This window comes from Enhydra lutris, unplaced genomic scaffold (assembly GCF_002288905.1).
Source record: "Enhydra lutris kenyoni isolate GAN:26980312 unplaced genomic scaffold, ASM228890v2 scaffoldscaffold17, whole genome shotgun sequence".
Lineage (NCBI taxonomy): Eukaryota > Metazoa > Chordata > Mammalia > Carnivora > Mustelidae > Enhydra > Enhydra lutris.
In genome coordinates this window covers 9,098,827-9,114,831 of record NW_019154101.1, presented here as the reverse complement: position 1 = coordinate 9,114,831, position 16,005 = coordinate 9,098,827, and the positions used below count along the sequence as shown (strand labels likewise).

Genomic DNA, 16,005 nt, shown 5'->3' with positions numbered 1-16,005 from the left:
TTCTGGGTCTGGCCTTGGTCCACTTAGGGCCTGGCCAGATGGCGTAAGCTGGATGGTGTAACAGCCCCTCCTACTTTCTTGGCCAAAAGGCTGCCCCTGACCCACTTTCAGGAGGACTCTGAGGCCGAGGTGTTTGTCCACAGGGAGAGGCCCACATGGAGCCCCCAGGGTTCCTGTGCCACCACATGTAGCCCAGTGGAAGGGAGCCAAAGTCACAGGTATCCACAAGGGCAAGAACCCAGCTTCCCAGGGTGACCCTCAGGTGTGGCTAGTACTGCCAGGGGCTCCTGGCTGGGCTCCGGGACCTCGGTGTGATAGAGAGTGTGCCACCTTAGTAGCAATCCTACATGACAGACAGAAATGCTCAGGGTGAGACTATCTACATACTGAATTATGTCCTCAAAGCCTACCTGGCTTCACAAACTGTGATTGGAGTCTCAAATGCAGTGGGGTGGGGTGAGGCAGGAGGAGCCCACTGGCCTGCCCCTGGCTCCCCACCCACCCCGCCCCTTCCTGGTGTGAAAAAGTCCTAGGGCAAGGATTCAGCAGCCAAACTGGGACCAGATGCCTGCTGGTTATTTCAGCCCCGACAATGATCAGCAAATCTAAATTTAGTGAGTTTACCTAGAAGTTCTCTGGAGGTGGAGGAGGACTTGTACTTCTGCCTTCAGTCCATCCCTTCCCCCACGGAGTCCTGGGTGGAAAAAAACTCATCTGGGAAACAAACATCTCGCTGTGTATGTTCCCGGCTCAGATGCCTACCTTTATCTCTGGGTGTGTATGTCAATTAGAATTAGCTGTGGCTATGAGTGACAGAAAAGTCCAAACAATACAATAGTCAGTAAGACTGACATTTATTTCTCTCTCATATAAATGATGTCTGGAGTTATTCAGTCTAGATTTGTTATGGTAGCTCTGCAACCATCCATAGAAAGAACCCGGGCTCTTTCTATCTTACTGTGGTAGGTAGCTCTGCAATCCACCATAGAAAGAACCCAGGTTCTTTCTACCTTACTGTATCACCAATCTCAAACACGGCCTCAACCTCATGGTGCAATGTGGTTGCCAGAGCTCCAGCCATGGTATCAGCATTGCAGCCAACTAGAAAAAGGAAGTAGTGAAGAGGAGCATACCCCCCTGCTGCAAAAAGTCACATTCATTAAGTCACACAGGATACTTCTCTGTGGATTCTATTGGGCAGAATTTAATCATATAGCTGCAAATAGCCTCAAAGGGAGATTAAAAAAAAGAAAACTTAGTCTTTAGTCTGGGTGGTCATGTGCTAAGCTTAAAACCAGGGGTCTTGGTATTGAGGAAGAAGATGAACACATACTGGAGTAGAACTAGCTGTCCTTTCCACAGCATGAGACCTGAGTAGAGGGTTCTGGATGCTGTGTGATTCCTATAGGCTCCTCCAGATGGCAACCTGGCTGTGGTAAACGGGGTTCTGCCTCCCCATCCAGGCTCTGCCTCCAGCTTGGGGGCTGGAAGTTCTCTTTGGAGCTGTGGTGGTAACAGGAATAAGATCTCCCTGGCGTCTCCAGCAGGGAAAGGGTGAGTTTGATGATCAAGGCCAGCCATGCCATCCCAAAGAGGATCCATAGGGACACTGTATTCTTGTACCACAGTGGGTACCTCCGGGAGGGGTCCATCCCTGGGGGGAGAGGCAAGGTCAGAGGATGGAGGCCTTGGAAGGTCATTATCAAACAGAAACAGACACACATGGCTTGATGCATATAAGCAGAATATGGGAAGTTCAAGGTTCAAGTTCGAGATTGCTGGCCTTGTGGCCACCTCTGTAGGCCTCTAAGAAGCCTCCCTGGGTTGACACCTTGGGTTTGGAAGCTCAGTTTCCTCTTTGGCTTTCTGATAGACTCTGTGGTCTATCCCAGTGGTTCTCAAAGTGGATTCACTGGACCAGAAGCATCAGCATCACCTGAGAGTTTGCTAGAAATGCAAATGGTCAAGCCCCACTAGACCTACCAAATGCAAACTCTGGGGGCAGGCCCGGCAATCTGTGTTTTAATAAGTCTTCCAAGAGATTCGAATGCCCTCTCTGTTGTTTGCCTGTCTCTGTGTTTGGTTTCCTCATATCTAAACAGAGGCAACTTGCCAGGAGCCTTAGGAAGAACAGATGGAACCAGTGGAGTTTGTATCCTGCCTCAGTTCTTCCTAGCTGTATGACCTTCATCTGTCTGAATGTTCCTCACCTGGGAAATGGGGAAGATGATTATTCTCCAAGCCACTGGCTTTTGGGATGAAATCAAAAACTCTTCTCCCAATGGCCTTATCGACTCCTCTGACCTTGATTTGCACACCTCTTCCTGCTGAGTGCTGTGCTTGTCACTCTGGAACTTCCCCTCTTTCTCCATCTACCAATCAGTCCTGCCCCAGGGCCTTTGCATATGCTGCCCTCCCTGCTCACAGTGCTCTTCATTTCTGATTCCTCTTGGCCTAGTTGACTCCCCCTCATCTTGCAGATAGATCTCAGCTAGCCCTCACTCCCAGAGGTGAGGCTGAGCCCTTCTTTGTTACACTCTCTCCCAGCCCCTGTGCTCTGCTGAGTAAACTGCTTATTCTCTCTGGGCCTTGGCTTCCTCATGTATAAAATAGAGACAACAAGAGGTCCACCTTCCAGGACTGGGTCCAAATATCTAAGGTTTTCAGCAATGTGCCTGGCATATAACAGGTGACCTGTAGTTGGGTGATTGTTTTACTCACCATTAGACCCTGACACGGGTGCCCCCAACACAGTCAGAACTGGATCAGTAATGGTGGAGGGAAGGGACAGATGGAGGTCATTGGGAGGCTTAGCCTACTCCATAACTTAATTTTTCCCTCTTAGCCAGGGGTCTATCTTGCTTCCCTTATCAGATCGGGTTTGTTCAAAGGGCAAGATCTGTCTTATTTCTTCAATATCTTTTTCTGTCTTGATGTCCTGTTCCACCCACCCCTCTGTCCACCCCCATCTGTCTGGCTGCCCCCAAGACAGCCTTTCGTTCCTGTCATTCAAGCCTGGGTCCCTCTCCTGGGCCCCAGCTCGGGAATGAGCCCGCAGCCCTGGACCCCACCTCACCGCCTGGCAGGAGCCAGGATTGGATTAAGCTGATTGGGTTATGGGGCCAAGATTCCGCTGAGGGTCCCAAATGAGATCAGCAGTGAGCCAGCTCTCCGCCCCTGCCACCTACCAGTTCGGCTTGCTCCTGGCAACCAAGGGGAGGAGGTGTCCTTCTCCCCTTTTATTTCATTGTTTTAGCCGAAATAATAAGTGGCGGGAGATCTGGCAGCTGGCAAGGCGCTCCAATGAATTGCAAATGCAATTGGGGGATGTAGGGGTATGAGGCTGGGGAGGAGCAGGTGGCTGGGACTGGGGTGCTGCTCGGGCCACAGCCTTCGGGGGGAAAAAGGGGTGGCTGTGAAGACAGTACCCCCGTGGTTGCTGACACAGGGACAATGGGCACCCCAAGTCTAGATCATGGACATCAGCATTCCCATCCAAGAAAAGGGTTTGACCTTGTCCGTGGAGGACAGAGAAGACTGAGAGACATAGGGCAGAGGTGGGAATGGGGTTTGTCCCCACTCAGCTGTGTAAGATTCTGCAACACAGGTGTCCTGACTTGGGAGTCTGTCCTCTTGGCTTGCCTGCTCTAGGACCTTTCCCCTCCCTGGGCCTCAGTTTCTCCTTGCAGATGAGGCACTCAACGCTTCTCCATGTGGTCAGTTGCCACAAGGCACTGTCATGCTGCAGAGGGAATCAGAGCAAGTGGCAAATTTCTGGAGATGTGGTGGAGGGGACAGCTCTGCCTGGTGCCCCTCAGTGGAAGTGGTCTGCCCCGGGGGCTTGAAGAGTTCCTCTTGTGGATGGGAACCAGACCTCCTCAGGCAGGATGTCGGGTAGAAGGGTGCTCTGGGAAGTCTTTGCCCCGTACTCCAGCCTCCCTGGCCCTGCCGCTCCCCAGAGGGTGGCTCACAGGCAGCAGTGACCTGATCAGCCCTCCTTGCTCTAGCAGAGAGGGCTTGTGGATGTCACTGGCCCTCCCTTGATGCTGCTAGAGGCCCATTTCCAGGGTGTCCGTGTCTAGAGAGAGCTGCCCCTCCTCCTGCCCACCCTGCCTCAGGGGACTGTGGCACCTGAGGATGTCCTCACAGAGATGCCCCTTCAGCCCCATAGAGGCTTCTCTAGGCAAGATTCCAGGGGAGACTGCTTTCAGCTATCCCCACCCTGGACCAAACTTTGGGGGACCTGCTGATCAGTAGGCATGAAAAGATTGCAGCAAAGAGTCCTGCTCCCACTTTCCCTCCCCTCTCCTTGCACTGGACACCCTCAGAGCAGCAGGCCTCCTGGATTTAGGATTACCACTGGGGCAAATCCCGAGTTTCATGCTCTGAGCTCTGGTAGTGTGGGAGGCAGGACCTGTCACATCTCACAGGCCCGGGCTGAGGCTGTTCCAGCTGAGCCCCTGGTGGCCCCGGTGCAGGGTAGAAGAGGGAGGGCTCAGAGAAGAGAGAGAGGCAGGGCTTAGCCACACAGGGGGTGCTCACAGGCCAAGGCATGGAGTTTGGACTCTATCCTAAGACTATGGGAAAACACTGAAGGTTTTTAGAGGAGCTGGCTAGGTGACATAATAGCACCTGTCAATTTTAAAGGCCTCAAGGGCCAAGGCGGGGGGACAAAGATATAGGCTGCACAAATGCATGGGTGCCATTCCATTGTGCTCTGTGTGAATGGCAACCCCTTAGGGTTGTGCATTGCCCAACCTGCGTAACCAGCCATATATAATAGCCCTGCCTGGACTAAGGAGATGGCAGTGGGAACAGAGAAGAGAGGACAGATCCAAGAATTGCTCTCTGAGCTGTTCGGGTGTAGATGTGGTCCTTGGAGCCAGTGGGCTCAGCTCTCTTCAGACACATCTCTTCACTTTGAGGATAGGAATGGTACTGTACCCAGATGGAGGAAATCTTCTCAAAGATTTCCTTCCAGAGCAACAGGCTTCCTCCCAGGATGGAGGATATCAGGAAGGGACAGCATGTGGCTGGCCCCTGACGCAGGACCCTTCTACCTAAGGAAGGAGAGGTTCAGGGAAGGGGGGCCTACACACACGTGAGGAGGCCATCACCTAGCCAGGTCCCCCATTTTATACATAGGAACACTAAGGCTCAGAGAGGGGATGTGTGAGGTGGTCTGGAAAGAGTATGAGCTTGGGAGTCCACGGATCAGAATTTGAGCTAGCTGCACAGTCTCAGGCAAATGGCTTGGCCTCTCTGAGCTTCTGCTTCCTTCTCAGGAAAATATGTGTAACAACTGTCACTCTAGGTCCCTTGATGAGCTAGCTGCTTGTTACTTTTGTAAGACCTCATTTCAATATTCTAGGCTGGGTTTGGTCTCTAAAGATGGGAAGGAGAACAGGGCCTCCTCCCTAACTGAGGGCCAGGGATCTGAGGGAGGAAGCAGAGTCCCTTGCGACCAGAGTGCTGGTGGTACCAGTGGTCTCTGCTCCTGTGGTGAACCTTGCGGAGGGGTGGGGGGCAGGATGGGGGCAGCAGAGGGGGCCCGATGAGGCTGCGTGGAGGGCCCAGCCCACCCTGCCACCCCACAGAATGTCCCTCCACTGCTACCTGCTGGGCACCTGCCTCAGCTTTATTATGCAAGGCCGCGACCTCTGGGCCACTCACCTTGCGCATTGATTGAACCTCACCTTGGGCCTTCTGGACCACACAGCCCTTCTTTGCTGGGCATTCAGAGTTTGTCTGCTAATTGTATTCCAGTGGAGGCCGGTGGGGGTGGGAGGGTGGTGCTGGCATTTCCCAAGTCTTCTAGACTCTTCCTGCCTAGTAGTCTCTGCAGCCTGTGGTGTGGAACATATGGCCCCTCTCCCTGGGAGAGTGGGAATCTTGGCATTTCATGGGGCAGGGTGAAGTGGGGAGGACAGACCCTGGAACTAGGAAGGGTCAGGGAGGGAGGTCAGGGACTCCCCTAACTTGGTGGGCGCTCATAACAATAGCTGAGCCTCTGACGTTTCCAGTGCTATCAAGAAGGCCGGGTGTGTGACTTACAGCCAGCCCCAAGCCCTGGGGTCAAACTCCAGGTGTCCCTTTTTAGCTGGACCTTGACTCATCGCACAACAGAGCAAGTCGAACTCGCCAAGGACCCAGTCCTCTGGACTTTGAGCCCGTGATCCCCCATGGGGCCTGGCGCACAGCCAGGGCTAGCCGGTGGAGCTGGGAGGGGACGCTGGGCAGCTGAGTGTCCAGGCCGCCCTCCCACCGCCTGCGGGGCTCTCTCACCAATCACGTAGTCGCCGAAGCCAACGGTGCTGAGGGTGATGAAGGCGAAGTAGAAGCTCTCCACGTAGCTCCAGCCCTCCACATGGCAGAAGAGCAGGGGGGGCAGCAGCAGGAACAGCGGGAGGCCAGAGAGGAGGGCGCCGACGCCCACCAGCCACGGAGCTTTGGTTGGGTCCTGTGGATGCATAGAGAGCCCCGGCCCCCGTGTGGCCTCTAGCCAGTGCTGGGGGAACAGACAGCCTGGGGTGGGGGTGGGGGGTGGTCCTGAACTGGAAGCAGGATGAACGGCCCCTGCCAGGAGGAAGGCGCTGCCTTTGGGGGCCCTCCACCTACCCTATGTTCTCCAGGTTCCCGGGCAAGATCATGGCTGGCTCGTACCCTTCTGGGCAGTGGCCTCCAATCCCCCCCACCAGGAACCCTATTTCCCATAAGTAACCCCATCTCCCCTGGGCCCCCGATTCCCAGGACCTAGCTCATCCTGGAAGTAACCCACCCTTCCCCTTACTCCCACAGCTCCTTCACCTGCCAGGCGCCCCCCAGCCTGCGGGCACAGCGCTGTACTCCCCGCTGCATGAGATGCCCCAGTCGGTTGAGCACCACGAGGTTGAGCGGAATCCCCAGGAGAGCAAAGAAGATGCAGAAAAGGCGGGCGGCCATCGTTCGGGGGCTCAGGTTGCCATAGCCTGAGTGAGGCAAGACGGAGGCACCTCAGGGGCCCCTTCCATCCCCAGGGGCCCTCACTCCCACCCCCTCCAGACTCAGCAGCTCGTATTTACTGGCCACGACTGTGCCTGCCTTCCCTCAGTGCCCCATCACAACCAGCCTTCCAAGTGGAGATGACGCCCCATTTTTTATAGACTGGAAAACGGAAGCTCCAGGAGGCTCAGCAGTGTGTGCGAAACTCCCTTCTCTCCCTTCATTTCCCGCTCTGTGGATGGACAGAAGGATGTGGACAGGGGCACAGAATGTTGTGAAGCTTCCAGATGCTGCCCTTCAGGGACAGACACCATTCCAGCCTGGGCCCTGCTGCCTCCAGGCTCCTGCCTCTGGGCGCGGCCCCCAGGCTGGGTGTCCTTGGCTCACGTAGCACCCCCAGCAGGCAGTCTTGCTTGGGGCTCCCACCATCTTTCCCTCTGGCTCCTTCTTCATCCTTCAAAGACCTCCTTCCCTTCCCCCGATATATCTCTTGTACATCGGATTCTGTCTTGACACCTGATTTCCAGAGGGCCCTCACTAACACCTGGGCTTCCCTCCGAGCCCCTCAAGGGTGAGGGGTGGTGGATGGACCACCAGGTGCCCTGGGGGAGGTGGAGGTTGGCTATCTTCTTTGTCATGAAGATAAGGGATGGGGAGGTGTTCCCCAAGGGAGTCCGTCAGTCTGGGCATTCCTTCCCTGTCATTCCTCTCCAGCTCTGTTCCCCACTTCTGGTCAGCACCACTGTTCTATCTTGTTTGAAATGCGAGCCTCATTCTATAGTTTCCCAGGTTATGAGCTGTCATCATTTCTCGAGTCTGCTGAGGAAAGCCCAAAGTCTCATCCAGCCTATCTCCAAGCTCATCTGGTCCCCCACTTTCCCAGTTCCGGCCATTCTCCTGCCCTGCCGAACCCCCAGACTCCTTTGTGCCTCTGTGTTCTGAGCATGACTCTCTCTCTACCAAGAGCGTGCATCCCTCCTTGCCTGTCTGTAGGTGGCGGCCCCCTTGAAGTGGCTCCCCAGCACTCTGGCAGCTTGGAGGGTAACCCGCTGTATGAGAATGACTTGTTTCCAAGCCTGCCATCCTCAAAGTTCATAAGCCCCTCAAAAGCATGGGCTGAGTCATAATCAGCTTTATATTCTCAGCAACTGGCCCAGGATCTGACACCCCATAGGTGCACACGGAATGTGTATTGAATGATTCAGAATGAATCAATGAATGAATGAATGACACAGGAATGAATGAGTAAATAGATGAACAGCTGTCTTGCACCCTGCTCTGCCTCCCCCCACCCCCCGACTGGGTCAGCACTCTCACATGCCTCATGCTCACTTGCATTGGTGGTTTACCCCACCCTCACCTTACTGAGGGGTCTCAGATGTCATAGTCTCAAGAGTAGCCAAAGCATGCACTCGTCTAGGACACGGGCTTTGGAATCAGAGGTGCTTCCTGGGTTTGAAACCCAGCTCTAGCCCTTGAAGGCTGTGGGAACCTGGGCAAGCAGCTTGACCTTTCTGAGCTTCTGTGTCCTTGTCTGTAAGGTGGGGAGGTGGACATGTGCCTCGCAGTGTGCTATGGGACAAAAGGAGGCAATGGAGGTGTGTCAGATAAGAAGGGGTCCCCTTAAGCATCTAGCATACAGATGGTGCTAAACGGATGTTAGCTTTGTGAATGAATGGATAGTGACCCAATTCCACTGGTCTGAGGACATCACCAGCCACCTCTAGAGCCCCAAGCATCCTCCATCTCTTGGCCTTTCTAGGATCCCTCTCCTAAAGGAGGGAACTCTCTTCTGGGCATCCAGGGAGAGGTAAGTGTCTCAGTAAACCTCCCTGCCTGATTCCTTCCTGACCCCCCTCCTCTAACTGTGGGTCCTCCCCAAGTACCCTCTGTCCCTTGGGGGTCTTTCTAACCCATGGAATGGTGGCACTTAGATTCTAAATCTAAGGAGGACCCTCCCCACTCCCATGAAGCTCCCCCCTTTCTCAGATGGACATTAAGTGAATTTTCTCCTTCCCATCATTCTCAGCCAGCCCTAGGTCAGCACAATCAGCGGACACCACTGAAGCTGCACTTGCCTGTTCCATGCTTGGTGACCACCACTCCAGCTAAGCCACATCTCACTTCAGCAGGCCTCCCACCTGTCACCTCTTTCCCATTGCTAGTCCAGCCCCAGGACATCCTGAGAAGGCCTTGTGTGGCTGCCCTGCACCTTGTCCAAAGTTAGCCTTCATTTCCAACACCTTCCAGTCACCTCGTCCTCCTTCCTATTGTCCAAGCCCACCAGCCACACTCCTACCTCAGGGCTCTTGCATTTGCTTCCCCAGATATTCACATGGCTTTCTCCCGTATTTTGTTCATGTCTCTGCTTCAAGTTTACTGTCCCAGCAAGGCCTTTAATAGCCACTCCATATACAATAGCCCCTATCACTATCAGACCCCCTTACCTGGCATTATTTTTCTTGAAGCACCTCTCACCCCTTGAATATTGTCTATGTATCTGTTTGTTTCTTGGGTGTCCTCTTGCACTAGAATGTCCATCCCCCAAGGGCGGGAACTTGCCAGTTTCCTCTCATCATTGTTTCCCCAGAAATGTCGGGCTCCCACAGCTACTGCATGGCTGGATGAGTGAATGGATGAGCAAGCCAGGGATGCAGTTCATAGGCGATGGACAGTGTGAGGGCTCAGGCCTGTCTGGCTGGTCTAGAAGTGTTCAAGGCCCTGTCAGACCCTATTTCATTTTGGGTCTTGGAAAGTACAGCCCTTACTGGGCACTGGACTCAGGGCCCGAGGGACCCCAAGGAGGCAGTCCTCTGCTGTATCTCTCGGATTATTCCTTCCTTTTCCTGTGGAGGGTTCCATAGGTACCTGTTTCCTGTCTCTGCCCTCCTCCTCCTCTCTCTGTATCCCCTCCGTGTGCTCGTGCGTGCGTGGTCAGAATCACAGGGTCATGAGCTTCCCTACTGTCCATCCCAGAATAGTCTTCTCTTTCTTCCTGTTGTTTAGAATTCCCACTCTATCTTGTAAACCTTCTAAAGGTTTACAGTACTGAAAAGAGCAATATTGTCCTCCAGCTGGGTTTCAAATTCCACCTCTGCTGTTCACTGTTATGTGACCTTGGAGAAATTGAGCAAATTCTGCGTTCTTCAGTTTCCTCCTCTGTGACATGAAAATAATAAGCCCTGTCCTTGGAGGTGAGATCATATGGACAAAATGAAATCTCAGTTGTAAAAGAGCCCCCACAACAAGTAGACTGTATGTACAGTGTGGGGTGGGCTCCCCCTTCCCCTGCCCTCCTTCCCTTCAGAGAGAGCTGGCTCAGGCTGAGTCAAGAGGAAGGGACAGGCTGCCAAACTCGGAATTTGGAATTCGGAATTCAGTGGGACAAAGTCCCAGGCCTCGGGCAAAGGATGTAGGAGGTGCAGGGTTTAGAGAATAAAGACCCCCATACAATTGGGAGGGCTTCCCACAGAGCCCCCAAATCCCCTGGGACTCAAGGAGTCCCCTCCAGCCCTGGGACTCAAGGAATGCAGGTGGAATGGCTATTTTTGGAATTCATTAACGTGTCAGTGTTTGTTGAGTGCCCATTGTATGCAGGGCCTTGTATTAGGCCCAGGGGTTGTAAAGAGGAATAAATGCCATCTTGGCTAGTCCTTCCAGAGTCACAGGGTCAGTGGAGTCTGAGAGGTCCCCTACCAAGCATGTTTGCCTCAAGGTGGAGAAGAGCCCTGAGACCTGCTTCCAAGTAGTATTTGCTGGTTTAAACTAGATGGAGAGTCGTCTGGGTTCTCCTGCCTGGCTCCAGTCTGGTCTGGGGAGGACAGAAGTTGGGACACTGGTTGCTGGGGAGAGGATCCTGGCTGGCCCCGAGCTGGTGGAGGTGGCCCTGGCCAGCAGTGGTGTTAGCCTGCCACTTGGTGGTATGTCCAGGGTCATGCATGGCAAGGTGACCCCCCCCCCGCCCCCAGGACAGAGGCATGGAACTCTTGGACTTGAGTTATTTCCTGGGTTTCAGAGCTGGAGGGACCTAGGCTGCTTTTCTCCTTCCCTATCTAACATCCCCCAGGCACCTTCCCAGGACAAGTTCTACCTTTGCCCTCCTGAAGGCAGGGCTAGGGCAACGGGAGAGAGAGAGGGAGAAAGAGGGCTTGGAGATGGTTGGGGGTGCTGGTGAGGAGCTGGGGTGAGGCCCCCAGGAATGGCCACATTTTCCCAATGCCGAGAACAGGGTGTGGAAAGGCTCTTTATGGATTTCTACCCCTCCTTCCTTCCCAATTTTCCCTTGCCCCCCCCGCCTCCACCCCTGGGCTCAGTGTTGGGTGGGCTTGGCTTGGGACACTTACAAAGCCAAGAGGCAACTTTACTGCTGCACAGCAGTGACCCTCATCTTCCTGAGAGGTTGTGTGAGGCAGAACCCTCTAGGGCAGCGCCTCTCAAACTTGAGTGTTGTGCACAAGCCTCGTGGAGACCATGGTGAAATGCAGAAAGAATCGGATTCTGCAGATCCAAGGGGACCCCGGGATTCTGCCCATAGGCAGTGGCCACACTGCAAGGGCCAGCTACACTTGGAGTCATGGGGCCCTAGGGACCCCTCCAAAAGGCACTGGTCCCCTGTCCCCCATCCTCTAAGGGGAGGCCAGCCTCCCCAGCCCCACCCACTCTTACCAATGGTGGTGATGGTGGACACGGAAAAGAAGAAGGAGCCCATGAACTCCCAGCGCCCCATGCTGGTGGTGTTGTCAAGGACAATGTCCCCATTTTGGTATGCTTGGATGATGCCCTGGGGGAGAGGCTACAGTGACCACTAGGCTCTGGGGGGCAACTGGGCCCCTGCCCCCAAACATATACACGTGTGTGCATGAATACATGTGCGTGCGTGTGCACACACACCCACACCCACACTCACAAACAATCCTCACAACCACTCTTCGATCTCAGCCCTTCCAGGGCAAGGAGGCTGTTTCCCTCCACCCAGGGCCTCCCCAGGGGCAGGGGCCATGGGGACAGCTTCTTCCCTTCTTTGCCCTTAGAGCCCAGGTCAGCTCAGGGAGTCTCATCAGCTTGAAGAACGCCATTTGTTCCCCCCTCCCCTGCTTGCCCATCCTTGCAACAAGCAGTGCCAGGCAGGACACCTGGTGTCTTAGGGGACCCGGAGATGTAAGAACCAGGCCCTCAGTCCTCAGGGGAACAGGGACAGACTTAACTAATACAGAGCAGATTCCCATTAATGCTTTGGGCATTAAGGCAGTAAAGCTGCATGATCCTGGACAAGATACCCAACTTCTCCGGGCCTCAGTTTACTTATCTGTAAAATGGGAATGCTAATATCACCTCCTTCACAGAGTTGTGTGGGGGTCAAATGAGGTATTCGGTGTATGGTAAGTGTTGCCATCATCGTCATGGTTACAAATATAATAATAGGAATATAGGAATGCAGAGAGGAAAGGTGTTCATTCTGATGGGGGTAGGGGCAGAAGACTTCATGGAATGGGTGATGTTTTAGTTGGGCCTTCTTCGAGGGTCAAAAGGGACTGTTCCTGATGGAAGGACATTCAGGGAGATGGGACAGCAGGGGCAGAGCCTGTGAGGCAGGACTGTAGCTGGGATCTAGTACAGGGAGACGGAAAGGCCATTGGGAACCAGGACATGCTTGGCTATGCCACGCCAGGGATGGGGCAGTAGGCCTCTCCCAAGTTCACCCAGCAAAGAGGAAGCAAGATCTGGTTTGTGTGTTCCCTGGCAGCTGGCAGCAAAGGTGTGAGCAGGCCAGAAGCGGAGAGACACTTGCAGGAGCAAGTTGCCTGCACCCTGGCCCCGGGTGGCCCAGGAGGAACAGAGAAGAGATACTCAAAAGCCTGGGACGCTGGCCCCATTTGGTGTGGGTAGTGAGGAAAGCCTTTAGGACCACTGTGAGAGTGTGTGGATGTGGGGCCAAAGACAGAGATTTGGAATAGATGGAGGCGCAGGGCTGGGAGGAGGCAGGCTGCTTGCTCTTGACGTTGGGGGAATCTGGGGAAGCTGCATGTATCTGTCAGTACTCAGGGGGAGGTCTGGGCTGGAGATGCCCGATCCTTATCTTGGGGATGATGGAAGTCACGGGATGCTTGAGGCAGGGGTGAAGTAGCAGAGGGGAGCAGAGGGGCTGAAGGGGAAGGTAAGGAGATGAAGGCCCTGTGGGAGCTTTGGGGAACCCCTCGCACAGATCTGCACTGAGCCCCATCTTGGTGGTTAACAGGCCCAGCTCCGTGGCTATGTGGCCATATAGTTGTATTTAATCTCTTTGAGCCTCAGTTTCTTCATCTTGAAAATGGGATGATGAAATGGTACCTACTGGTTAGGTAGGTGAGGATGGAAGGAGTAAATAGGAATTAATCGCCTGAAACAATGCTTGGCACACAGCCAGTGCTCCACAGAAGCACTCCCTGCTATCATTGCCATCACCGTCAGCTTCCCTGGGTCCATGCGGCAGGTAAGGGAGGCCCTCCACCTCTGCTAAGGGGGTGCTGCCCAGCATAGGGGACCAGGCAGTGCCGCTGTATTTGTGAAAGTGTAGAGGTTGGGGGATAGAGGTGCAACAACAGGTCCTTAGCAGAGACAGTCCTTCCGCTGCCCAGTCAGCCTCAGGACTCTACCACTGCTCCAACGCCTGGTAACTTCCCACCTAGAAACGTTTCCCTGCGACCTTCTGGGAACTGGCTTTGGATTGGCAGCTCTGGGACTCAGACCCTGCCCGCCTGGATGGAGGCGGCGCTGAGACTGCGGGAAAACGGGCGGGCTTTTGGGGCTAGGGACACGTTTGTGTCCCCGGACCAAGGGAGGTCCCGGGACGTTAAAGCACCCAATTCTAGGCGGGTCCCAGTCGGGTGTGGCCTGCCCGGAATGGAAGGGGACCTCCATCCATCTGCGATGCCCCTCTTTCTCAGGAACCCTCCTCTGCCTTCCCCCTCGCCCACGCCCCGCTGGGTCCCCCAGCCCCTCAGCAGTGCGTGGCCCAGACACGTCCAGTCCCTGAGTCCGAAGACGCGGAATAGAGCGGGATCAGTCAGAGAGCGCCCCCGTGTCTGTCTCTGCTTATTTCAGAGCGGGTCTGCGCACTTCCGGCTCCCGCCCCCATCCCACTCACCCGCTGGGACAAGCGCGCCCTGAACCTTTCCCACCCCGACTCCCACTCAGCGCATCCTCAGACAGTGCCCGTCGCCCCCTGCCCTCCTCGCCCCCAGTTCGCATGTTTGCACTCTGCGCAAGGGCTCAGGCCTGCTCTTCCATCCTTGGCCTGCGGTGCGACCCCTGCGGTGCGGGCCTGCTGGGACCCTAGCCCCGCCACCTCCCCCGCCCTTCGAGCACCCGGCCCCGCTGCGGACGCACGGGGCAGGCCCCGCCAGCCCCGGCCCCGGCCCCGAGTTGGCGCGTCCCCTGCGGTCCCCACGCTCAAATTCCGGTGTTGGGCCTGGCAACCCTCTCCGCGGGACAGGTCGTGCCCTCTCGGCCCCAGAGGGGGACTGACTGTGCGCCGCGCCCGCTTCCCGCCGCCGCAGCCGTCCGTTTCGCCGCGCTCCAGCCCGACCCTCCTGGCCCCGCCCGCCCCCGGCTGCCCGCCTCGACCCCGTCCGCCTCTCTGCGCCCTCAGTGCTCCCGGCCGGGCCCGGGCCGCAGCCAGGGCTTGTCCCCTCGCCCCCGCCGTGCCCCCGCTCGCCCGCCCCGCCCGCCCCTGACCCGGATCAGCGAGTCCAGCGCCGGGCCGTCTAGGCATGTGAAGTTCTGCAGTAGCGCCCACTTGTCGCGCTGGAACCTCGCGCTGGAATCGCGCGCCGCGGGGCTCTCCAACACCCAGAACACGCCGGCGCCCAGCGCCAGGTAAGCCAGGTAGGCGAGCAGCAGGACAACCGTGCCCGGTACCGCGCACTCCGGCGCCCTCTCGCCAGCCCCCACCGGGGCGCGGGGTCTGCACAGATCCAGAGAGGCAGGGAGCCCTGGGCCTGGAGCCATGGGCCGGGACTGAGGTGGAAAGAAAAGGCTAGGGGCTTCTCGGCTGGTCCTCTGCTCAGTCGACGCCTGCCTGTGGCCAGTTTTCTCAGCAGAGAAGGCTTGCTGGGGAATGGGACAGCCCGGCCCCGCCCCTGCCAGGGATCCAATCCCAGGGACAAAATGAGGCCGGAGATGTGGGGCATCTGGCCCCGCCTTGAGTGTGCGTGGAGTGCTCCCCACCCAGGTCTAGCTCAGGGAGAAGGGGAGGGCTTGGGGTGACCACTGGCGCTGAGAATGAGGGGGCCCGGAGGCCCCAGCCTGTCCTACTGTAGGGAGCTGCGGGAGAGACTCCCGGAGACTGCAAGTTGGAGGAAGAGAAAGTAGAAGCCAAGTTTATTGCCTTAGGGCCCCAGCCCAAGTTCTTGGACCCTGGACTATCACCAAGGACTTGCCGCCTGTGGAGTCTCCCTGGATCTCTTGTAACACTCTTCTTTCTGTTGTGTACACAAAGGTGAGGGACCCCAGTTGATCCCCATTTGTCTATGAACTTGGGAGGCAAGAGGATCCCTCACCAGTACGCTTGTCCGTTCCCTAATTCTGAAGAGGCCCCCTTACTCCCTTCCTGGAGGAAGGGTGCAGGGTATGTAAGGAGTCCCCTGCGGGGTCTTCTGTTTCCCAAGCCTCTTCTCCATATTAGGAAGTCCTGCCATATAACCTGGGTCTCTCTTGCTGCTGTAGATCCTTCCCTGTGTGTCCCACCTGGAGCCTTCTCTGTGTCACAGTCTTGCCTCAGTCCTGTCCAGAGCCCCTGGACACTTACGGACCTTCCTTGATGGCAGATGTGGGGCAGAGGTTGGAGTCCTTGATGAAGTTGGGCTTTAGATGGACTGGTCTCAATCTCTCCTCTCCTTCTGGCCAGAGATGTCACAGTCTGGCAGGAGAAAGGTCAGGGCTGCAGAGCACATTCCCGAAGGAGGCCAGTCCTCCACGGAGCTCGTTTCCTGGGGATCTCTTGGGATCTGCTGGCTCCCTGTTTTCCCAGGCTGTGTTTGGAAAGGC

At 55.9% G+C, this 16,005-nt stretch overlaps 1 protein-coding gene across 1 annotated transcript; it reads right to left on the bottom strand.

Annotated features, from left to right (window-relative positions):
* Window positions 1-1,343: 1,343 nt before the first annotated feature.
* On the bottom strand, window positions 1,344-14,967 carry LOC111147861 (potassium two pore domain channel subfamily K member 17). Its single transcript, XM_022504127.1, has 8 exons — window positions 14,695-14,967; window positions 11,647-11,761; window positions 6,808-6,968; window positions 6,286-6,460; window positions 3,875-3,877; window positions 2,538-2,597; window positions 2,426-2,497; window positions 1,344-1,654 (listed from the first exon to the last, which is right to left on the bottom strand). Exons 1-8 carry the CDS (start codon window positions 14,965-14,967, stop codon window positions 1,344-1,346), a joined length of 1,170 nt encoding a protein of 389 aa, XP_022359835.1.
* Window positions 14,968-16,005: the final 1,038 nt, after the last annotated feature.